The sequence below is a fragment of the Scomber japonicus genome, chromosome 21, assembly GCF_027409825.1.
Source record: "Scomber japonicus isolate fScoJap1 chromosome 21, fScoJap1.pri, whole genome shotgun sequence".
In the NCBI taxonomy this organism is placed as follows: Eukaryota; Metazoa; Chordata; class Actinopteri; order Scombriformes; family Scombridae; genus Scomber; species Scomber japonicus.
The window spans coordinates 12,436,371-12,461,983 of NC_070598.1; the positions used below are offsets into that span (position 1 = coordinate 12,436,371).

Sequence of the window (25,613 nt, forward strand, 5' to 3'; positions counted from 1 at the left end):
TTCGCTAACCAACGAAAAGCCACTGAATTGCAGGAACTACAGGTCGAGGAAATATGTCGTCAACAGCGGCGACCGCGCTTGAAAAACTACAAATGTCACTGACATGATGGACATGACCATTGGTGACAACCATACGTGCCTCCTTTTTTGGACAAAACACCAAAAACCATTGTGTTATATTCCATACAAATCTCCAAATGTGCATTATATATATAGCCTATATATATATATTTATTTATTTATTTTTTATGTTTTAAACGCAGTTTTTGCTACTTCCTTGGCGAGGTGAACCAAGTTGCTATGGTTACCAGAGAGACGCCTGAACTACCGACAAAGTGTTGTGGGACACGTAGTCCTGGAATGGTTCTTTGGCACGATGATTACCTAAAAAACGGGTTTATAGACTACATTACCCAGACTGCTCTGCAATCATATCGATGGCAGTTGTGTGTATAGCGCTTGGGTTTTGCGAGGGACTCCTTGTTGTGACTTTTTGATAATATAAAGATAAAATAAGTCGACTATTCTGGTTTGTGAACCTTGTTGGTAGAAGATCAGAAGAGGATGCTGAAATGAGAGCCGGGGTTACACTGTAATAGTGTAAATTAAACTCTGTAACAAACAGATGATGACATTCTCAGGGCATAATCCTCACCTTTTTAGGTGGAGGAGGCTCAGCAGGAGTAAAGCATCTGCAGACAAGGTGAGTCTAGTCCCTGGATTAACATTAAATGACTACAGTCTCTATGATGATTGGTTCAGGCTTCACTACTGGGAAAAAGGAATTAAACCTTGCTGTCTGTTTTAAACAAAGTATCTTATCTAAACATAAAATGTTTTTCCCAGGATTATTACAATCCCCTGGAGAGGTAAAAGATAATGGTGAGTGTACCCTATTGGATTCATGAATAAAGGAAAAGCCCATCAGTGTTAATACTATATATGGGCTCATAGATCGTGTCAGAGGAAGGTCTAGAAATAATACTGATGGCCTTTCTCAGACACTCACATGCCTGCAGCCTGAGACGGAGATAGCTGAATTGCTGCTAGTAACGTAAAGCACTGCCTTTTGGATGTCTGCTAAATTATTCTGCAGTAATCTGCCGATTTAAGGCAATGGCTAAGCTTTCCCCTGAAATGATCCACACACTTCAGGCATTGGCTCAGCCTTCAATTTGCACAGTGTGCCTACAGATCAACGTGTCTGTGAGCTTGTCTGGGCATTTCCTACCAGACAAAGGTGAACATGAGAGTAACATTTTATGGTGTGTGGAATCAACTCACACAAAATTATTTTTCTTTCTGTAGCAGATGCATGTGAAGAATGATGATATAGACCAGTGGCGGAAGGTGAGGAGAACTTACTCTATGTGCAAATGTGTGTATATATTAAGTAGTATCATAAGTAGCAAGAACATTTGTCTTCTTTTTTTTGTATCACTTTTATTTTAATACCTTTAAGGTTTTGGACTTTTTACACACACAATAAGTCATTTGAAGATGTCACCTCGGGCTAATGGGCACTTTTACTATTTTCTGACACATTTTCACTCTTTTCATGAAATTCCTTGTCCTCAGCAAGTGGAGAAGGCCTCAGAGTTTGCTGTGTCTGAAGTCTTCTCCCACAAGAAACCTCAGGCAGGAAGCAACAGCGTATCTGTACCTTTGCAAAGCTCTGACCAGTTAAGAGTTCATGATGACGCATACAGTGAAGGTAGCAGCACATAAAACGTATCTCCAGAGACGTGTTACCTTTATGATAGAGTCTGTGCAGTGACAGGCTTAAAAATTATTTCTGGATATCTTGCAGCTCAGGCTCTTTTATCGGATTGGCTGAGCAGTAAGTTGCGTCTGGAGCTGGAGACAGAGGAGGAAGAGGAGGATGATGACCTGATGGGCTCCGCTGAGAGGAGAAGCCCTGCTGCACTGGCTACTGCACAACCTGCTGCCTTGAACTTTGATGGTACTGAGCATTGATAAAACCTGTGTTTCCAACCTCAGGATAATTTTTAATTAAAAAAAACTTGTTTAAATTCAATACTTTGGGAATTGGCAGGATTACATTTTGTATGATGTACAGTATGTTAGGAATACTGAATTAAAGTTAGTGTGTGTAGTTAAATACTGTGCTAGAAATACTGTGTAGAGCATCTTTAAAGGAATTCCATGCCAAGACGAAACTCAGAACTATTGACACTTAGGGAGTTTAGACCCTGTCTATCAATCTCCCTTCTCTCAAATGACTTAATATAAACAGGGAAGGTTAAATTAAAATGCAATGTTTCTGAATAGTATGAGTTCAAGACCACACCAGTGGTTTTACATGTTTTAATTCAGAACTACAAATCGTGGCACCTCAACTTTACATTACTGCTGACCTTTTTTTAACAAAAATTACAAAGACTTTCTTTTTGTAAAATAAAAATGATCATAGTGTAGTAATTCAGTTGTGATGCACATCTGTTTTGAACACTTTTAGGCCAAAATTCAAGACCAAAGTGCAAGCTTTGCAAGAAGCCACCCAGTGAATCTTTACTTTTCCCATAATGTGCTGTGTTTTTGTCATCTGGGTTTCATATTCTGACAACAAAAATTATGAGCGTAAAGCCTTTAAGCAATTTACTCCCATAATATAGGATGTTGGTGCTTCTAGGAGATTTCTAAACCATCCATACCTGCAATACAAAACAGCTGAAAATATACATTATATGCAGAGGCAATACTGACTATAATCTATCTCAGCAAGTGTTACGTCTCTGCAGATTGATTTTCACACCATGGTGAATTGAATTGAAACCAGTTGCTACCTGGAGTGAAAGAAATCGATCTAAAAAAAGTATTCTTTGTAAAACAGTCTGCAGTAATTTCATAGACCAAATGATTCGCAGTTAATGGGATAAATAAAGAAAGCCAATGATACGGTCCTTTAAACACTCCTTCAGTTGTGATACAGTATTTTTCTTTCGCATTTTTTCATGCATGTAGATCTTTACAACCAACTGGCTGAAGAAGAAGAGCACTGTGCTGTTAACACCATCCTACAAGACTTGATGGAGCAGGAGGTGTTGGACTCTGGGATGATGGAGGAACTGGCGCTGGATGTTGGACAAACAAGGAAGAAGTTCAGAGACCCACTTATCACCATGGAAGCACGACACCAGCAGGTATGTCCTCAAAGTGTGTCTCAAATCCTCAGGTTTCATAAGAGATGTGAATACTGTGGGTTGGGAAGCTCACTGCGAACAGCACTGAATGAATCAACTGGAACAATGGGCACCCAAGTAGCATTCCCAATTACGCTAATTGTTGCTGATTGTCACTGAAGGTGCGAGAGAACAGGGCCCGGCAGGATGCTGAGAGGCAGAGGCAGCAGAGAAAGAGGGAGGCTCAGCGGGGTGCCAGAGAGGAGGCAAAGAGGAGGGAGAAAATGGAGGAGACAAGGAAGAAGCAGGAGGCACGCAGGCAGGAAGAGATGGTGCAGCAGGACATGGTGAGACTGCGACGCCAGATGGAGGAGCGCCGAAACCTGGAGCAGCTGGTTCGACAGAGGTATGGCTTCCACAGCACCCATGGACATCTGCTGAAGTGGTTCCCCTATATCTGAAATTCCTCCAGTCCCTGTTCTGATTGAATTGTATGTGACCCTGTGCTTCACCTTCCTAAAGTGTAATTCACTATAGAAAGGTGAAGCAGGCAAGGGTCAGGGAGCTGGCTCATCACAAGCGTACAAGTATGCCTGTGATGAGCCAGCTCCTGACCCCAAACTATTCTCAAAGTGTCCTTGTGGAGGGCACATAAGCCCTTGGCTAGCCCAGTGAGGATGCTGTTGTGTAACTGTCTCACTAAGTCCTTTGCTGCAACTGGAAATGTGAGCCAAGGTTATTTTTATCATCAACTTCATTTTGAAAAGAATATACATCATTCATTAGTAAACCTTTCCCAAATTTGATTTATGTATTAAGTGTCAAATGAAAACAGTGTGAGTCTTCGCTCTTTTGGAATTGTTGGAACGGTAGAAAAATATGGATTGAACTTGGTGTTTTTCAATTATTCAGTCATTAAGGTATCCTTATGGATGGATTCTTTTTTTAATTGTCTGGTCATGAAAAGTTTCTTGTTAAGTTCTGGAAATCCAATTAGGCTCCAAAAATACAAGACCAGAGGGTATTAATGTTAAATTAAATTAAATTAATGTTTAAACAGAGGTTTAAATTAAAAAAGTAAATAACAAAATAGGTTAATTCCAGAGGGTATGGTGTTCAGTAAAACAAGGCCAAAAGGGTATTAAATAAGTGTGTGGGAGTGTGGGTATGACTTTGTGTGTGTCAATTCATCAAATTTTATAGAACATTTTCTGAATAATTCTTATTGGAGGCCTGTTGGGCTACTGACTGCATGTTTGTCCCACAGAGATAGGGAGAGACTGGAAGGGCAGCGGGCAGCATGGAGCCTTCAGTCAGCTCCTCTACTTTCCATAAAGCAGCAGCAGCAGCAGCAGCAGCGGGACACAGAGCGACTATACAAAGAACAAAACATTCAAACCATGGTTCACATGTGCAACCTCAAGGTTGGTACCTATATTGTGTGTGTGTGGGTCTATGAGCAACTTGTACAGTATATGTATCCACATTCATTCTTATAATTGTGCATATGAGCACTAAGTGAATTTTTAAATTTTTAACGGGGGATGGTCCGACCCTTACCCTACCTGCAGGATTACCAGTTAAATTCTTGATATCGTAATTACAATTATAATCTTAATTTAATAGAACTAATTGGATTTAGGCTAAACACATATTTTGTGTAGACCTTTTCTTTTACAGGATATAGACATAAAACGTTCTTAATAATACTTAGTTTTGAAAACACACTGTAGTTTTGATGGTATAAACTTTACCTTGAATTATGTAACAATGGGGGCTGAGCACGGTACGGTCAGTACAGGTTAATTTCCTCAGTCATATTACCTGCTCCACTCCCACGCTACACCAAATGTCTATACCTACTTCAGCACCACGGACAGCACTATGGATTTATCAATAGACAGCACAGTAAGCCTATTGATATTTTAGAGCCATGTTTTACCTCACTAATCACAATGTTTACTGGATATGTTAGCCCTTATGCACATGATTAAGGATCAATGAGTCAGGCAGACTAGACTAACATATTCAACTTAACAACCCCTCTACCAATCTCTCTGCAACTAGAGGATGGAGAGGACAAAGGGAATGCATTTTGGTCTTTTTTGCTAACAAGGGGGATGGCATCCACCTTCATTCTCTCTCAAATCACGTACTGCTTATGAGTCACTATAACTCCCAGGCCTGTATATTTTCATGTGTTTGTGGTCATGTTTTAGTGTCTGCAGAGGCATTTCTCTGGATGGTTTTCAGTGGTGTTGAACCGAAGGTTACGTATGGGTAAGGCCATGGCTCTTTGTGACTGGAGGAGGAAACTGACAGCCTGGCGAGCGTGGCGAGCAGTAGTGTGGGCAGAACAAAATCAGCGAGAGTTGATGAGAACAGAGGAGGATCTACGAGCTGAAAACAGGCAAGAAAAAAAGAAAATGTATTATGAAGAGTCCTATTAACCTGCAAGGGTTAATATTTTCTCTTTACTACAACATGCAAACCACAAGAGCCTACCAATATTTATAGTACAACTACAAATGATTAAAATATGAATAGAGAGAACAAAACGTTTGTTACCTTAACCAAGCAATAATTGACGTTTGAAAATATGACCACCAGACATTGCAAGCTGGCTGTGGAAAGTGACCGAAGGCGGTTACTGCGACGATATCTAAATGAATGGCAGCTATGGTGTCGCATGGAGAAGGAACAACGAGAGCTTTTGGCCCAGCAGCAGGAAACCAGACGAAAAATGGCTGCCTTAATTAACGCGGCATCTACAGGCAAACTCAAGGCCACAGAAACTCCAGCTCATCAGCCAGTAATGGCCCCAACTGAGGCATCTAACCAACCAGAGAGTACAGACAAGGTGAGAGGTGCACTCTCAAATTCTCATATTGTCAGCAACAGTGCACAGAGATTCATGCAATGCTTTTTGTTAATGCACCCCTCTAAAAACAACTTTAGCTCATGGAGAGTGACTCAAATATTTCACACCGAGTGCAATCATTACTTAAACATCAGCCCTGTCCTTGGCAGGCGGTGCCAAAGGCCTAATTACTGAAGCAATGAATAAGTTTAGGGATTAAACTGAGTACAATTTTGTCTCCTGACTCCTCTCCTTGCAAGAGGTGACCTGAACCTTTCTCAAAGTTGATTATTTAAAAAAATTCTGCTGAGATATTCACAACTCAGTTTAGAACCTGCTCTATGTGTAAAGTGCCTTGAGATAACTCTGTTGTGATTTGGCGCTATACAAATAAAGATTGATTGATTGATTGATTGAATGAACTCTGGAGAGTGAGAGAGCGGGAAAGAAGGAGCAGTGTAACTGCAGAGGCAAAGAGCAGATGGAAAGATTGCTAGAGAGAAATAAGAAGTGTAGGTGGAACAGAGCTCAAAGGGACAGAATGAACAGAGCAGGAGATGCAGTTGGAGATGTGGGAGTTCATGATGGAGGGCTCGGTATGGAGGCCATACTGAATATAAGGCCTCTGCTGCTTTTGTATCAGGATTCCTGGGGCTGGATAAAGTTTCAAATCTAAACTGACCTGCAATACTGATAGGAGCTTGATACTATATCTATGTTATCCCCTTAAGCTTTCTATAAACCTGGACCTTGGGGCTGCTTTAACTTTGCCATGTCTTATTCTCTGTTGTTTTAAAACTGTGTAGGAAGGTCATCACAGGCCAGGAACTTTAACCCTTGACGCCTCTGCAGCACATCATGATAAAACCCCTGTGGGTGCTGTGGCCCAGCCCACTCAGCCATGGCAGGTGAGCCAGCGCCATGTAGCACCAACTGCTGCTGAGCTCCATGAAGCACGGCAGAGAGGCAAGGTCAGCGGCTTTACCCGCTCAAAAAATGAAGTGTCGCTGGGCAGCAGGTTTGAAAACAGACACACTGTCCAGCAGCAGATCATCACACAGCAGAGGAAACTGCTCAAGGAGCAGCAAGTGCAGATTGCACAGCTGAGGGAAGAGCAGACTATGATTGGTTTGGAGCTGGAAGCACAGAAAACTGCACCACTCCCCCAGATTTCTGTTCCAAGAGCTTCAAGGCCAAAGAGCCAAAACTTTAACCCTACAGAGCAGAGGTAGGCTCACCACACCTCACACAAAGAGTGTATCATAGAACTCATAGATTTTTGCATCAGTCACCTCACTGTGAAAAACATTTGTCAGAGTTTCACTTTCTCATAAGATCCCCTTTATAAAGTTGTAACTAATAGCTGTATTAGTTAATAAATCATTTACTTATACTTTGCATGTTGTTTGTAAGCCATTAATAGCAATTTTTTTGTTAAAGAATAATATCATTTAAAGCAAATGTATTGAAAATCTAAAAGGGTACAGACAATTATTGTTTTTTTAGGCTCACAGAGGTGAATTGGGGTAAAAGCCATTATCTGATAATAGCATTCCTTATTGAATAAAGACAGTAGTAGATACAAAAGTAACTGATCTGTCACAGGATTTTAAGTTTAAGGGGTTTGAGATTTAGTACATTCATGGTTCACATAATTATATATATTTATGTGATTACAGATGAAAACCCTTTCCAAGAAACTGTTGAATTTATACAAGATTTTAGAGTTGTCAAAAATAAGTCATGCAATCTTCAACATAGTTTCTAATATTTTTATCAGTAAAAGCAAATAGTTCAGCACATTGAAATTCATTTATAGATTTATGGACAGTTTGATACCAGCTTGAGCTCACCTTGAGTTGATGCCTGTCTGAATAAAATTTGCCAGACAGGCAAGGATCAAGATGATGTGACTGTGTAGACTGTGCAGTTTTGATGGGTCTTGTTTTTCTGCGTCTGGCTGTGATTGTTTCTCTTGCAGGGCACTAAGAGTAACTGCAGAACCTGACAGTCTGTGCACACCTGAGAGGAAAGCTGTCACACGCCAGACATACACCCATCCAATCATCACAGGTCAGTCCGTGAGTTCCTCTTACCCGGTAAGCTAAATATATCAGCAGGACATATGCAAACTCATATCTGGATAAACACACACAGCGGGTACATATCATCTTGTAAACATGTGCTGTGGCTCTTTTGTCAAGAAAATTGGATGAACCTGTGTCATGTCTAGATGTAGGCACATGGGTCCCCTGTGAAAGTCATGTTTACCATAACTTTCAATGATATGTTCAGGATATGAAGGGACGTACAGAACAAAAACATGCACATATCAGTTCCTGAAACTTTTGTTGTACCTCTGTAGCGAATCTCATGCTCAACTTTCCCCTCTCCATCTCTGTCTCTCTGAAGCCATGGAGGTCCGTGCACATCAGCGAGTGGAGCGAAAGAAGGAAATCCAAGAACACAAGAGAAAGAAGGAAGAAGAAAAACTGGTGAGAGGCTCCACAAGTTTCCATTGTGTATTACGAACACTACCACACTGCTGTTGTAGGATCATAGCCGGCTCTGATTGTGTGAAATGCCTTGTTCTTTATGACAAGTGAAACCATGTTAAAAAAAGACAAACTTCATTAAAAAAAAAGAAACCTTTCTCAGGCTGAGATGAAAGCCGCTGAGGAGCAGAGGCAGAGGGAGGAGGAGGAAGAGAAACGCAAAGCAGCAGCAAAGAGGAAGGAGGAGAAAAGAAAGGAAAGAGAGGTGAGATGTATTTCATATGTATGGGGATCAAAGAAACACTGAAAAACATGAGTCGGAATACAGAAAGCCGTCATCTCCCACAGGCAAGACCAAGTGACATGTACAGTAGCAGGACTGTACTCTAGTGACATACTGCAGAGAATGAAAAGAAAGCTGCTACCTCTTTGTGTTTGTGCAGAGGGAAGAGGAGAAACAGAGGCAACTGATAAGGCAGCATGAGCTCCTGAAACTGTCCCGTCAACACTACCACAGATCCTTGTTGCTACGCCGAGGCCTGGCACCATGGAAACGTCTCATTCAGCTCAGGCAAGCCAACACACAGGTACAACCACCTGTCCTAAAATTCATCCTGTCTTTTTTTTGTAACTCAACATATTCAGAACCTAGGTGGTGGTCTCGTTTCTGGCCTTTGAAGAATGTGCTAAAATCGTATTTGAGCTGAATATTGTGCACCTCAGGCATTCCAGTATCACACATGTACACATGAAGAGAATTTCAATTTTGACCTTCAAGGGTAAATGTAGCACACAAAAAAACACCCCATGGATTTGAATAATAAAAGCGTTGCCTAGTTAGACTTGCTTGAACATTAAAGAGAGCACATATAGGATGTGCATCTGCTATCTGGCTGGGAGGCAGTCAAACAAAGGCAATGTGTGCACATACTGCAGTCTACTAAAGGCTTTTTATGATTCGAATCTTGAAAAATGGCTCGATGATTTTTTATGACATGTGGAACATTGGTGGAAACAACGCTCCCCAATCACTAAAAAGCTTGTGCAGTTGTTTCTCTGCTGCATCTGAGGAAGATTATAAACACTAATCTGTTCAAAATTTTAAGCACTACTAAGAGGATTACACATGCTTTTTTCATCTCTTCATACCTCCTGCAATGCCTTAACCAGAGGTAGAGTAGCACAGACATGTTCACGCTCGAAAACCAATAAAAGGCATGATTTAAATCACTTTTTCCTAAATCTCCTAAAACCTTACCACTCCTTTTTATTCATTATCCCTGTTACTGATACAACTCTATTATAATGATACATAATAGATAATCTATTATCATCTTTGGCCATTGTTCCATTGAGTTAATATCCATTTAATGGGATTGTATTTGCTTATAAAGTGCTTTGGAACTTCAAAAGTGCTCTATAAAGTTGATTATTATTATTATTATTATTATTGTCATTATTATTAAGTGCCACTTACCACACACTGTGTATCCACAGGCAACCCACTCTAACACATTTAATAGACTGATAATTGTGAGCAATTAACACACTGTTCTGATAAAAAATACTCCATCAACAACCTAAGCCAAAGGCAAAGCTGCAAAACATGTACAGTATCCACCACCCAACACCATTGTTTCTACCTGGCAAGTATGATTAAGTTTGGATGCATTCATCAACGCTTTTCTTTTCAATCCCTGCCAGCTGGCTGAGAATCATCACAATCTCTCCCTCTTGAGGCGATGCACACTAGGCTGGCAACAGTCAGCAAGAGAGTCCCTGGGTGAGAAAGAAGCTTCTGCTGACCAACTGCACCAGCACTTTTTACTGCGGAGGGGCTTAAGCTGTTGGAAAAGAGTGTGTATACACCCACACACACACACACAAACACACAGTTGATCAATCAGGATTGCAGTATCCCCATCTTTTGACAGTGACTTAGAGCAACACCTTTTCCTAATCTCCTCTCCTACCTGCACTCAATTATGTTTCCAGGTGCCCAATCTTTAGACCATTTTCTACTTCTTCTCTGGTTATGGCAAGCACCATCCTCATCTCATAAAATACTGAGAAACTTTAAACTGTTGAATTGTTATGAAGTCATTAAACCCAGACAAAATGATGATGATACTTCTATTAGATGGCTTATTTTAGGTTTAATTAGAACTAACACCAATGATCCAGCTTGAAAAAATGAATATGTACATTTTCAAAGCAGGACAAATCTGTATTTTATTTCAAGTCAGTGATACGCTTTCAAATTCCTCGTCTGTGTCAGCTGAAGGACTGGCGTATGATTCAGGAGATACGAGCCGAGCGCTTCTATCGGACTCGCACTCTACGGAGGTTTCTGCTGGCACTGCTGGACCACGTGACCCAGGAAAGGCTGGTCGAGTGGGACCGTCAGGAGCTGGCTCAGGAGCACAATAACAGGTCTGCTACCTGTGGTTTTCCCATATGTTCATTGTCCCAACCCCCCACCATTAACATTATTAACTAACAGGGCATCAAATTAAAATGTAACAACTTGTCATACTTACATTGCCAGTTGAAAGGTGAGGTGTGACCATTTTTACAGCACAGAAAGAAACCACATAACCTTGAATTCCTTAAAAGTGTTGATTTTCATTGTGTTGACAGTTTAATTTGTGAATAAAATGGTTATGGTTAAATACTCCAGACTACTAGTAAGGTTAAACACTGGAACATTCACTTTAAGTATAAACAGCAGCTAAAAATACACTGTACCGCTATGAGATCTGAGCGTGATTCAGACAGTTTGGGCAATACATTGTGTGATATAAAAAGAAATTTAAATTAATCTGCTCTTAGCAATAAACTCATATTAAGATTAATAGGGTCATGAGGTTGAAACTTCAATGTAACAGAACTATATAGCATGGTGTAGTGTTTTTAAACGTATTGGGTTATAACCCTGAGGCAACAAAACACATTTATTAGCTGCAATAATACACTTTCTAGTTATCTCATAGTCAATTACTTTTGTGAGTACAGATTATCTATGGCTCTAACACGACTGAGAATCTACAACTATACTACAGACTGAATAATTCTTACATGCTTTTGTTTGGTTATGTTTACCATATTTTATCTTTCAAACATTTTTCTTACTGTAATCATTCCTCCTGTTCATACTGGCATTAGAGTAAAATATTCCTTCCTTATGTGCTTTCAATGTAAGTGACAGGGGACAAAATCTCCTTTTGTACAAACATATGTTTCAAAGATTTTCAAATGCTAATATGCAGCCTCAGCCATCCAAATTAGTCAAATCCAGTGGTTACAAGTCAAAGTTACAGCCTTTTTAGTACACTCTTCTTCCTCTGCTCAACAGAGAAACTTAAGAAGTTACCAACTTGATTTGACTATTTATGATGGCTGTATATTCAAAAGTTTATATGAAGCCTCGTAAGCTTCAATTTTTGAATATATTCTTTCACAAAAGGACTGTGGAACCCTGACCCCCATCACTTGCTTAGAAAACACTTTTTGAGGGGATCTTCTAATGGTCAGTAGTTGTTTCAAGACTGGTTTGTAAAAACAGTGAACCTTTTATATATATTTTATACCCTTTAATAAATGTGCTAATTTGCTGATTAGCACTCAACACAAGGTGCAGCTGAGGTTGATGGGAATGCCATTATGTTTGTATAGGTTTATGGTCATAAAATAAAGTACTGCACAAATTGCTGATGAAAAGTCATAAGAAACAACCAAATGTATTACAATTCATCCTGAGGGGGACATAAATGTGATATTTCACTCAAAACCACAAATATTGGTGCTGGATGAAAAGTCATAAGATCACCAAAGTCATTACAATTCATCCGGAGGGAGACGTTAAAGGAGAAATATGCAATGCTGACAGCGAATGCTTAAAATGGGTACTGCAGTCCAAATTCCAAATATCAGTGAGACTTGTCTCCCCCTCTCCAGACTCAAACCTGGCACAGGTTTTTAGGTCTGGTGGAACTTGTGTCAGTTGATCCAGTGTGTTTGTTTTCTTCCATGGCTGCAGTACGCTATGTTTGTGTGTCAGAGTTTCATATCTGGCAGCCTGATCTCACAGAAATAAATGAAATGACCACAACCTCTTCACACCGCATTATGTGGTGGTGGTGGTATGTAAAAATAATGTGCCAGCACCATGATCAGGTTGAATCACCACACAGACCAAAATTAAAACAGACGCTCCGCACCCTAATGGGAATTTCAGAGGAGAACATACTGGCTGTAGTATTATAGTCAGAGAAGCCAGTATTACAACTTAGCATGTTTACTTAATCTCTAACATATCATCGTCATTTTATTACTTAGCACAGTAAATATATTACATAATGGCCCTTTAATGTTTAAACAGTCTTATAGCTGTCAAGACAAAAACTGCAAATGCCAACATCACAGTAGCGTTGGAAGAAAAGTGAGGTAGAAGTGGTAGTAAGACTCATCCTCTGGGGGCCTTGAATGTCTGCACAACATTTCATAGCAATCCATCCAGTAGTATTTGAGATATTTCAGTCTGCACCAACTGATTGACAGACCAACAATGCCATCCCTCAAACAATGCCGCTGGTCCAATTACATGTTTGTTGACTCATTGTTGAATTTTCCCCATTTGCATTGAAATTGTTTTTCAGTGTTTGTTTTCTGCTAAATATTTATCAAATCCAATAGTTACATTTTGCCTTAATTATGCTAAATAACAATAATATTGTGTTTCCCACTGTGGATAAAATGTAATTGTCAACATTCTAACTTAATGATTTCACTGTCATTGCCACAAAATGTGCATGTTTATAACCTTCAGCTTCTCAGGTGAAGCAACTAAATGGCTGCAGCCTGCAGGTGAATTCCAACCAGCTGCCAAACTAATGTAGTCCATGAGCTCCCAGTAACGACATGTGAAAACTCATTAGGTGTTGATAACCCAGAGGTCTCAATAATTCCGTTTCTTATTGCTCTCATGCTCTGTTCCCGTCTGTCCCTCCATATGCCTCTACACTTCAGACGGGTGTTGTGGAGATGTTTCCTGACCTGGAGGCAGTTTCCATATCTGCAGCGCAAGGAAAGAGAGAAGGAGGAGCGGCGGGAGAAGCTGGGACGGAAAGTGTCTGAGGTTCTGCCTGATTTCTGCTCCCATCCACTGTAAAGCCTCTGGGACAAACAGTCACTGTAGGAAACAAAGTGCATACCAGCACAGAGGAAACACAAACATCTCAGTGGCTCACACAGCAGCTAATATACACATAATCTCTCACATTCATTTAATGAAAAGAAATTGACTTCATTTCATACAAACACTTACTGGACCTGTACAATTTTTAGCATACAAATAAAAGCTTTCAATCCTTTTAACATCCAATAAAATCAATGGAAGGCAGTGAAGAGCAGACTAAATTCTCTAGCTGACATTGAGGTGTATTTTTTTATTTGTCTCTTTTTTCATATTTCCACAGCTGGTTCATGCAGGAGTCAGTTTGAGCCAGATTAAAAGAGTAAAATGAACTACTCATACTTATCAAATCCATTTCATTATGTTTAGTGTAATGTAACTCTTGTGCTGCCATGTTTCTTTTATTTGTAACAAATATCTTGTTGTGATAGTTTCCTCCTCTGTGAACAATGCAGACTACTGTTTGTGGAGGAGGTGTAATGAGTCCTTGAAATGAAGTCCAGCCTGTGTGTTGGCCGGGACTGACCAGCTTCAGAGGTGTCTCCTTGTTGCAGCAGCTGTGCTCAGAGATAATGTCCCTACGAGGATCAACAGAGTGACCATATAGTTGTTCAGAGTTCACTCATTCTCACACTTTTCTTTTTTTTCCGTCTCCAAGCAAGGCACTAGAATGTAGAAGACACAAAAGACAATGTTCAACTCTTAGGAAGACAGCCAGTGTGAAAAAAAAAAAGTTATTTGTTTGGCGGGCAGACGGATGAGAAGTGGCATTAGTCAGCCAGTGAAAGGAGGCTGAAGGTCAGTGTGAGTGGATACAGCTGCATAGCCGAGATGCCATTTGTCAGTGACATGAAACGCAGTGAGTGTATCTTATTAGGGCATGTAGTTGTTATTGCTATGTGTCAAAATCAGATGGCCGCTTCATAGCTGCAGTAGCGCATGTTGACAGTCCTGGCAGCTCTCAGGTTTGCAGAAGTGAAGTGAAATCAGAGTGGAAGGAGCCATGCTGCCACCTAGTGGACATGAACAACACAACAGTCAAAAGCCCCAAACTTCATTTTTTCCCCCCAACAGTCTCTTACACCAAGTCTGTTGGGGCTTGAGAGGGAAGGTTCAATTTGTCCGTCATGTTCATGAACTCTGCCCAGTTGGCACGGAAACCTCGAGAGTAGACACCGGTGTCCACGATGAGTCCCCAGTAGGCGCTGCGAGCAGTTTTCTCTCGCAGGGCAATGCGTGCCTCACGCTCGGTCACATTGTAGCTGACGTTGATGATCTGCACCACCAGCAGGTGGAGCAGCCCACCAGTCACGATGCTGCTGTACCACGCACAAGTGAAGCATAAAGCATTGCTGAAACACAGACAAAAGATCACAGTAGTTTCACAGCTACAACACAGTACAGACGATATAAGTGTCTGCAAGGTTACCGTTCATATGTAACTAAAATTGTCTAATTTGGTTTAATTATATCTTATTTGGCATTGCACAATCTGACTAACTACATTGCTTACCACTTGTTTTTCAGTGTAGTATCCAAAGAAAAGGGACAATAAAATGCTTCCATCCAATTCATTAAATATATATTTCTATGAGATGAACAGATCTGATGGTAAGGCTGAATAAAAGAATAGAATCGTTTACATATTTAGGGCGTTTTAGGAAACAGTCTCTGTTGTCAGCGGTCAACACCAGCAGCCCAAGCAGGTTAGTCAAATTTGTGACAGAAATTGCCAGAATAGATTATATTATATTACTTCATATCCATTCTCATTGCACTAATAAAAAAGATTAAGTGTTTCTCCAACAGCTTGACAGGCAACTCTCCAAGGCACTGTGAAAATGATTCAACACAACAGTAAAACAAGCCTGCTGACCGATATGTAACCTCAATTAGTCTTCCCTTTATGGGTAATTCTTGGGGAAATGTCAAAATGCCCTGGTGTGCCTCAGTTATTTTCCTTGAGAAAAGCAATTTTTCTCTTGATTGCTGCTAAATCTTATTATATTATTCATTGTAGACATGTAATGAATTTATTCAGTTTCTGCTGTTAAGCAAATGCTTAGATGTGATAACAGATATTTGTATTTGACACATTTCTTCCAGACTTACTGTGCAGGTGACAAACCTTTAGATAATAGAAGGACTCTTTCTTATAGAGTCTGACCAATGAAGGATTTATTAGTCAGATACTGATGTTAATACTTTAAACCAAATTTGTTTTTTAAATTTGTCTTTATCAAAAAGTTTCTTTTTATGAGAATGTACTCTTTTCTCACAAAATTTGAACATTTCTGTTTTTTCACATTAAACATTTCTGTAGTTTCTTTGTTCTTCTTTTCTCTTTTCACTAGTGTGAAGTGGGTGGGACTCATTTTAATCAACGGTTTGTTGTTTGGTTGCTGTCAATCAAATTGGATCAAACCACAAACAAACTGTTCTAATGAAGGAGATTAACCAAAGTTTTGACTGTTAAACTCTTCAATATTATTTTTTTTACTTTGATTAGTCATGAATATTTAATTTTATAGAGAAATGCAACATAATTGTGACCTTGACATTTTACAGTGGAAAAATGAACATGTAAGTGCTCTCTGGTGGACAAACTCTGTAATGATGAGTTTTTTTAATTACTGCAAATGTACAGCGTAGTTTTGTTTGTTTGTTTTTATTTCTGTGCTGTTGTTACTTGTCAAAAAGTGCACTAATATTATTTTTGGCCAATAATATCTTCCCTGAATTACTGGTCAGTCTTTATTTACTTGCATTCAGAACTTTCATATCCTTATATTTGGAAAACCAATTCTGTCTGTACATGAAAGTCAGTTCTTTTTTGGGGGGGAACTTTCTGGACCCAACAAATCTGCCCTGGGGACAGTTGGAAAGGTGGGCTAAAAGCAACCCATCAGGATAATTTGAAACTGACAAACATTTCTCCGCACACTTGGCTAACTGTATGTATTCTCAGTACCTGTACTTGTTGTAGACCCCTGGACAGTAGAGCAGGGCCGTCAGGAGGTTCTGACTCGGACACACACTCTGCAGCACCAGGCTGATTCCATACAGGGACGTCAACAGGAAGAGGACAAGCGTAAGCAGGAAGCTGCGGTGATTGGCCTGCCCCACACAGCTGTTTATCCTGCCCCGTGCAACAACAGAGGGGACGCACAAACACACAGGTACACAAACAAGCAGACAAAACATCATACTCAGACCTCAGGGTTACGATACACACACACACACACACACATGCAGGAACATACATATAAGTGTAGGAGTGGATGGCAGCAGGGAAAGGTTCACTTCCAGCTGTAATTTATATGAGTGTGTGATGTAGACTTGAACATACAAATATGTATCAATCAAGGTATGATGTAGACTTGAATATCCAAATATGTATGAACAGGACAAACATCTCATTATGTATCCTGAAAAGAAAGACAATCACTTACGGGTAATGTTGAAAATTCAAAGAATGTTTGCAGTTTTATTCAACAGAGTTTGTGTAGAAAAAACAGGCAGATGACGAGTAGGATAAGTTCAGTTTAAGATGTGAGACGAGGTGAAAGCACAGGAGGAAACACTAATGACAGCCCAGAGTGAGAGGCGTTTTAATGGAACCCACCAGACACAGTGGTGGTCGAGACGTAGCACGCAGACACCACAGATCCGACAATGTCCGGCCCTCGGGGGCCGCACCACCCTGCACACTGGACACCAGTTCCTTCGGCTACTCTCCTTCTGCTCCACGACCGCCTGCTCCGATGCTCCCGCCCGGTTGGCCACTGTCATCGTAACGTCTTGCCTCCCCCCATTGATGGCAGGATCTCTGTCTGCCAGAGGGCTGTAATAAGTCACTGTGCTGTGGACGTCCTGTTGGTTTGGCCGCAGGATGCCAGGTTCTCTCTTGGTGTGGACGAGGGCCACCAGTGTAACGATGACCCCTACTGTTATCACCGCTACCTGCAGCATGCTGACATCCCCGCGGGAATGCACCTCTGTGATGAACAAGTAGTACATGTACGCCAGAGAGAAGAGGGCCAGGCTTAGGAAAAACAGTGTGCGTCCCTTCTTTCGGTGTGTGAAATAGTAGTACCACAGCACCAGGCCAGGCAGAGCTGTCAGAACCACCACACCAAGCAAGAAGTGGAGAGCAGCGATGTGCAGCAGGACGGGGAGAATAACAAGAGGAGGGATGACTGACAGTTCCACTTTCCGGGCTCCACCCCACAGCCAGGGCACACGGATCCGGTCTGTGACAACTTCAGCCACCTTTGACAGGGATTCAGGTTTCTGAGGCTCCCTCTTAAAAAACCTGACAGAGCAAAGACACAGTGAAATGACAAGTCCATAAATTTGCAGTGAAATAGGTTTATAATTCAGTTTTTATGATTTTCTTTCCATTTTAGGATAAAAAAAATAATGTTCTTTGTGATTTTTAACATTTGATGAAACTTGTACAAGTTAACTGCCAACTTCAGCTGCTCTAATTCATGGTTAAACATTTCAAATGGGCTTCTTTTAGCAGGATTTTTTAATGTGAGGAACACATTCGAAATGAGACATTTTTAATTAAATATATTTGACTGGATGCTGGAGATCTGTTGATTATGTTCTCAGTTAATCAGTTAACTGCTTCTTCTATAAAAATGTCACACATAATGACAAAAGCCTCTCACAAATCACAACAGGCACAAGTTTTATGAAGGTTTTGAGTATTTATCAATCAAAAGTGCCAACAATTGCTGATTCCTGCTACTCAAACATGAGGGTTTCTCCGTTTTATATTAATGCTAATTGAATGTTAAAGTTTTGCACTGTTTCTCAAACAATATTAGAAATTTTAATTAGAAACACATCTATCGCATATGAATGATCCACATTTCTTCATTAGTGTCTTTATAAAATTCTGTGTTATATTGACTCACAGTCACAGTGGCTGACTGTTTTGGTGCCACATCAATCCCTGGCCTCATGTCACCTTACATAAAAAGGATTTCAATGAGTTATATGCCGTGGTGTGTACAGATATTAAATTTTGGGGAAAAACAAGCGCACTGGTCTGGGTTGGTATTCAGCATCAGCAGAGAGAGTTGAGATGGGCATTTTTTCTGCTATATTCTGATATTTTATAGACTAGCAGATGCAGCCTTGTTGGTCTAATGCCCCTCACCTGTCACAGGCATCATCCAGGTCCTCACAGTCGCAGCAGCAAGCTCCTATATGGCTGCGCTCTCCATGCCAGTTGACATACTCGCAGCAGCACAAAATCTCCTCCTCCTCCTCCTCCCGCACTTTGATAGCTCGCTTCTTCATGACAGACAGTCTCGCCTATGAGAAGACAAGAATATCATTAGCTGCACTTGTGTAAGCATTTGGAAAAGAAAAGTGACAGATGGGAGACAAAAACTGAGAGACAATGACAGTGAATTTCTCACAGTGCGGAATGACCTTTGTTTCATCAGCTTACGGGGCTGTTCTCATGTGTTTTATATAGTGGAGCGGTTCCAAACAGATTTCCACCACGCAACAATGCAAAGCAGACCTTGCTCATTTGATCCTACCTACTCCACCTCCAACACTCACATCTGTCACACATCTGTCATATTTAATTATTTACAGGAAGTGGAAGCGTCCACCACTGGAGTCTGCTGGCTTGCCTAGACTACACAGATGAACCTGGGTTGAGGTGAGGAGGATTTATATCTACAAGTCTTCAGTATCTCCTCAATCACAGAAAGCAAGTTCCCCAGTGAACCGCTGAGTGAGATGAATCCTTAAGGTCAGATAAACCTCCCTCTGTGTGAGCCTCTGATTAGCGATAGATCAAAAGGATCATGAGTGTGTTATTATAGGTCAGTCGGCGATCCAACTAACAAGGCTCAGAAAGGTCACCAACATCGGACTGTAGAGTCTGTAAAGGCCAAAAGAGAAAAGACTGTTTGGGCTACATCTATTGATTAATGACTCTGTGTGTGTATGTATGTGTATGTGAATGTGTGTGTGTCTTTCATTGCACCAAATAGCACATATCTGCTCCCTGCAAAAAAAAAATTATACTGCAGCAGGGACTCATAGCAAGTCGTGTTATGTCCTGTTGTAATGCTGTTGCAACACTGAGGTTTCTGTGGTGTATGATACTTTTTAATTAGAAATAGCTGCAGGACATTCAAAAACACTGTATCCCTGTAAATATGCACCAGGATTACTGTGGTTCCTCTTCATGAATGATGTGTTTATGTTACTGTTGTTGGAAAGGGGGAGAAAAGGTGGTGACAATTGGGAGACCCCCAGGTGGGGAGGACTTCCTCTGAGTTTCTGCCCACATATCCACATTTAAATGGTCTGATGTGCTTAATCATGACTATTTCTGCCAGTCCCAAATAGGGATTTGTAGGTTGAACTCATCTTCACATGTGAGAGCCAGATAAATAAAAAGAAAACAAACAAATGGCAATGAGCAATTACAGAAATAGCTTTTAAAGGAATAGTTCAACATTTTGCCTTTTTGCCAAGAGTAAGAATTAGATGAGAAGATCAATACCATTCTCATATCTGTCCTCTAAATATGAAGCTACAGTCAGCAGTCAGTTAGCTAAACTTAGATAAAACATGTCATTTGTGTAATAACAGCAATTTCTGGTGTTACAAGGGATTATGTGCGGGACTACTTTCTGGGCAGGGCGAGTGACTTCCTGAAGCCTTGTCGTCATGGTGAGGATGCCAAGTAACCAGCGAAGTCCCCAGAAAGTCACTGCTCTTGGACAAGAAATAGTCCTCTTGTTTCCAGCATTTATGCAGATAGGATGACTTCATCTTTAATGGAGAGATGAGAGAGTGGTTTCAATCATCTCATCTAATTTAGCAAAATAAATTTCCAAAAATGACAAACTTTTAAAGTTGAAAACAGGAGACTAACCAAAATTAAATGATTACACAGCCCTGCTCTTTTAAATGTTAGTTCCTGACGTGTCAGTTATTTCGATCTGCAAAAAACTCAGTTACACTTAGGCTACTAAACATATGCAAGATACATAAAATGTATGTTGATAGCGGAGTTCAAACTTTTTCTTTAAAAAAGACGTTACTTCTGGCACTTCAACTAGGCACTGAGTAAATTAATTAAATTAAACTGGCTTACATATTATGTAAAAAGGAGATGTAGTTGGGGATAAACACTCAGTTCATGCTGCTTGTCATTTCATCTGCAGATTAGAGGGTGAATTGGAGTAATGTGGAGCAATTTTTGCAATTGGCACTTCAAGATAGCATGCACATCCAAACCAAAGAGCCCAACCAATGAGAAAATGTAGAAATACATTTACCAATGTAAATTATGTCTGTAAATGGCACTTCAGCAATAAATTTCAATATGAATGATATGCAGACATCACATTTGGAGAAGGAACGGCAAATATAAAAGTGTTCCTTGTGCAAAATCGTCCCGTGTTATGAGCCTTCACTAATCTAGGACAGTTCAGGCTGATATGTAGGACACTAATTCGGAGGCTGACAAGTCTACGCTGAAAGGTCTAAATCACTGTAATTCATACAATGAATGTGAAGTAATAGGAATTCTTACCCTACTAGTTATGCTAGTTACTAAAGCTTAAATCCACCTTGACACTGATTGTCTCTGAACTCTACTGGAGGGATGATGGTGATGGAGAGTGCTGTGTGTGTTCAGTTGGGTTGAGATCTGGTGACTGTGAAGGCCATAGCATTTATTCACTTAATTTTTACTCAGTGACCCCTCGTGCCCTATGGATGGAAGAGACCACTCCCATCAGGATAGAAACATGCCAGCAAAATGCCCCTGGAGCATAACAGAGCCACTGAATCCCCTCACTGTAGGGGTCAAGCATCCAGGCCTATACCAATCTCTTGATGTATGCCACACATGCACTCGTTTACTTGTCGAGAATAATGTGAAGGATGACTCATCGGACATCAATTTTTTCCACAGTTCTGTAGACCAGCGCTGATGGTTTTTGTGCCACTGGACTCACAAATGTGCTTCTTCATTGTAATGAGGGGTTTATGCACAGCAACCCTATTATAATATCCCTCATTGTCGTTGGACTGTTCTTACTGACAGTCTGATCACATCATGCGTTGACATTCTCAGTCACCTGAGGAAGAGTCTTCTTCTGTTTTTCCTCACATATCACACAAGCATCACAATCATCACAGTGACCACAATTGCCTACCCTCTTTACAGATGTCTTTCCCGTAGACTTTAGTCACTGTTCCTACTGAAACACCAGCTAGTTGAGCAGTTGTACCATGTAGTGCAGCTGTTTGGAAGCATCTGCATAATCTTGTTTCTCCACTCCTTTATTCAAGTTTTTCCCTTAATGTATCATCTGGCTTTTGTGACTGACATTTTAAGACTGCTCAGTCCCCACTGTAAATCATTATATGTGTGAAGAAAGTCACGTGATTTCAATTACACGATTCCCGGGTCTAATTTGACAGCATTCATTAGCACTTGTTGGACGAAGATAAACCTGCTTTTGAGTTCTGGTGTCCCACGTTACACTAATTCACCCAAATTAGTCACTGAAATAAAGTCTTGCCCTCGTAAATCGCATTTTTCTGCACTTGCTGTTCATTTTTGTTGAACACTGGAGGTAGTTTGGTTGCTTATGACGGTCAGTTAATCCCCAAACAGATTTTCACCTATCATACCTGTAAACAAGCCGCACTGCGTCAATCAAGATACACTTAGAGCCAAAGACAAACAAGTTATAATAATAATTAAACGCAACGCGAACATACCTGAATACTGAGACGCTTACATGCCGACGCTTTCGAGTAAATATCGACAGAAAGGAGTGCACGGCGGAAGTCTGTCTCCGGAAGTCACCGCCAAAATAAAAACAGCAGCTGGAGACAAACCAGGACGGCTTCACGTGTCCCAGTCTGTGGAGAGGGAGTTTCACACACACCGGGGACTGGTTCAGGTTCAGGGTTGGTGTTTATCTATAGAGGAAGGCTCTGCCTTCAAACTGAGCAGACAGTTTCCCTCCTGACGTCAAATGAGGTAGACTTTCCCCGCCCAGGACTCATGATCCTCCCACACCCACACCGCCAGCAGAGCTCACTGACAGCTGTAACAGAGTAAAGCAGCCTCCTGAAAATACTGCCAGGTTTCTATAGAAACTAACATCATTATAAAAAAAATTAAGAAGAAGAATGATAATGTTAAAGTAATTCAGCCCATCATTGCACTTTGAATTAGCACACATTTAGGAAACAATCTTGAATAACTTTCATAAGAAATCCTTTTTTATTTAAAAAAAAAAAAAACCCAACTGCTTCAGAATCCCTTCAGCCTGCTGTACAATTACCTACTTAAAGAAGAATTTTCTATACTTCCATAGCTACTGCTACTGCTGAGTCTGACTGTCCGACTGTAAATCACCACAAAATTGGCTGCTGATATCTTATTTTTTTAGGAAATTTTGCCAGTATATTGGTGCATTCCTAATATATGACATCATTAGATTATTAATACCAGTGTCAGTGTGTAAGCAGTATGTTACTGGAGGGGAGCTATTTGAACTACTTTATATACAGTTAGCTAGTTTAGTCCAGTGGTTCCCAACCTACAGGAACCTAGGAGTCAGGTCAGGCCCCCAGGTCAGATGATTAATGGGAGAAGAAAGAACAAAAAACTAAGTTCTGAAACACAAATCTGTTTCCAGTGTTTGGACTTTTTCTCTAATCTTTGATTTTTGGTGAAATATTGGGTCATTTTAACATTTATTGAAATTAAACCATGTGAGAAGTTCAGAGGAGAAAAAACACTATATTAGATGGAGTAGTTAATAACTCAGACATCTGTAAGCACTTATACAGTATAAACATACATAAAAGATGTATTATATGGTTCTATATAATATTATGTGTTATACATACACAACCCTATATTTAGACGTTAGATTATTTGTGTGTCTACAATATATATCGATATATGTTCATGTATTATTTTTCCGTATGGGTAATCTTAAACTAATCTTATTGCTCATACACTATAATTCACACTATCATACATCAAAAACATTTCCTCCATGAATAAATAAGGACCTGTCGTCAATAATTAACACAGGTCTCAGTAGTTTTGTATTTCACCTATGACAAAGGAACAAATGCGCATTTGGCTTTATTCTCATTTAGTCTTCCACTTCTGCATCATCTACAACACAAAAATAAAATGGTGAATAGTGTAAACTCTGTTGGTTTTGGTCAAGTCAGACTATTGAGAAACAAGCTATATTCTTTCTATTTGTTGTTAGGCAGTTCAGTTTAACAACATTTTTTAATAGAAAGTGCAGTTGTGGGCTTGTTTTTTTCTATTTATGGGGTTATATCCATAGACTGTATGGTTACATCACATCTAAATATATTTGATTTTATAGCAAAATCAATGTTTATGTGATATTTGTGTCTCCAATCCAGTGAAACATTATATAAAAACCCACATTTTTCAGGGGCAAAAGAATGAACCATAGAAAATTAAAATGCCATTTTTTTTCCACTTTTCAAATGTCAAGTGAAGACTAACTGGGTTTACTAGGGGAGTGAAAAAGGCAGGAAAACACATGCATTCATTCTTAACGACTAAGGAAGAGGATTATACCCTAAAAATGTGCACAAATAAGAAGTCATCCAAGAAATAAAGTTTATTAAAAGTGCATTGCCATATAACTAAAATGTACAAAACGGCAATCATCAATAAGCAATAATCAAGTGGTGGTTTGTTGCTGTGATCTTGTTAAGAGAAAAAAAAGACAGCTGAACAAAATTATCCACACAGATATTGGTGAAGGCAACACTGTAAACATAAAACAAGGCTCAAGGTAATCATTATGGTGTGTCACCAATAACTGATTAAAAATTACAAGGAAAATGACTGTAGTGTCCATGTCAATTTGGAAATCACAGAACAAACTTGCATATATGAAGTGTTGACAGTGTATGTTCACAGTACTGCAATAACCTGAGATAGTCTCACTGACCCTACACCTTTAATCAAATAACATTAGATTAAATAAGTATTAAAAATAGTGTATCATACATTTTTAAACTTGGCTCAGTGCAGAAAAGGAAGAAAAAGAAAAATACAATCATGTTTGATGACAGCAGATACTGTAAATCAGGCAAGTGACCTGTTTGAGCAGTTTAATTTCACAGTACCCGTTTAATCAGCCCAGAACAGAACTAGAAGTTAATGAATCAAATGTGTCTTAAAAACATGGTTTGAAGAGAAAAAGGATGGATCATAAGCATTCTTTTCTGCATACAGTACTGTAAAAATCAAAGAATTCATCAGATTTTGCAATTTAATGTGCATCAATAACTAATTCCTGCAGTTACATACATAAATAAAAAGATTCGTCATGATTACAAATAACAAAAAAAGGGGACAAACTTAAGTTTGATTAACTGCTTCTACAATTTTTATTTCAAAAAAGTAAAAATCTCCAAAATATCTAAAATGCAGTCTAATCTATAAGGCACTTGTGCAAAAAAATTAAAATGTGCAAACATGTTGAGAAGATTGTTTTAAATAATATTGATTCACTTCCCCAGAATAAAACAAATGTATTTACAGTAGTCATCTGCAGATGCGTGAGGCTCATCAGGATATAGGAAGGCACGTGTGGAAAGAGTTTTCTGAAATCGGATACTACCGTTGAAGAAAAGAATGAAAAAGAAGCCAGCCGAGTGAGCGGACAATAGCACCCTACAGAATTCAAACCCCACTGCTCCGTGTGCAGCTGACTGTGATGTAACTTTGTCCTCCCAGCAGTCGGTCCCCAGCTTTATAAAAACATCCTGGCACCTGATGCTCCATTAAAGGCTTTGGGATGTGTAACTCCTAGCAACACATGGCATGTCAGGGGTCTGGGGAC

The 25,613-nt window shown here is 39.9% G+C and overlaps 2 protein-coding genes across 2 annotated transcripts; one reads left to right on the forward strand and one right to left on the reverse strand.

Moving 5' to 3' along the window:
• Nucleotides 1–625: 625 nt before the first annotated feature.
• Nucleotides 626–13,668, forward strand: ccdc191 (coiled-coil domain containing 191). The gene is made up of 17 exons (XM_053342318.1): nucleotides 626–703; nucleotides 1,324–1,350; nucleotides 1,579–1,714; nucleotides 1,811–1,963; nucleotides 2,986–3,164; nucleotides 3,326–3,549; nucleotides 4,411–4,567; nucleotides 5,363–5,553; nucleotides 5,754–6,003; nucleotides 6,810–7,231; nucleotides 7,985–8,076; nucleotides 8,416–8,498; nucleotides 8,662–8,763; nucleotides 8,942–9,085; nucleotides 10,203–10,355; nucleotides 10,777–10,931; nucleotides 13,527–13,668. Exons 1-17 carry the CDS (start codon nucleotides 626–628, stop codon nucleotides 13,666–13,668), a joined length of 2,688 nt encoding a protein of 895 aa, XP_053198293.1.
• Nucleotides 13,669–13,841: 173 nt separating this feature from the next.
• Nucleotides 13,842–22,520, reverse strand: zdhhc23b (zinc finger DHHC-type palmitoyltransferase 23b). The gene is made up of 6 exons (XM_053342319.1): nucleotides 22,474–22,520; nucleotides 18,866–19,023; nucleotides 17,318–18,007; nucleotides 16,664–16,831; nucleotides 14,775–15,044; nucleotides 13,842–14,357 (listed from the first exon to the last, which is right to left on the reverse strand). Exons 2-6 carry the CDS (start codon nucleotides 19,006–19,008, stop codon nucleotides 14,321–14,323), a joined length of 1,308 nt encoding a protein of 435 aa, XP_053198294.1. The 5' UTR covers nucleotides 19,009–19,023; nucleotides 22,474–22,520; the 3' UTR covers nucleotides 13,842–14,320.
• Nucleotides 22,521–25,613: the final 3,093 nt, after the last annotated feature.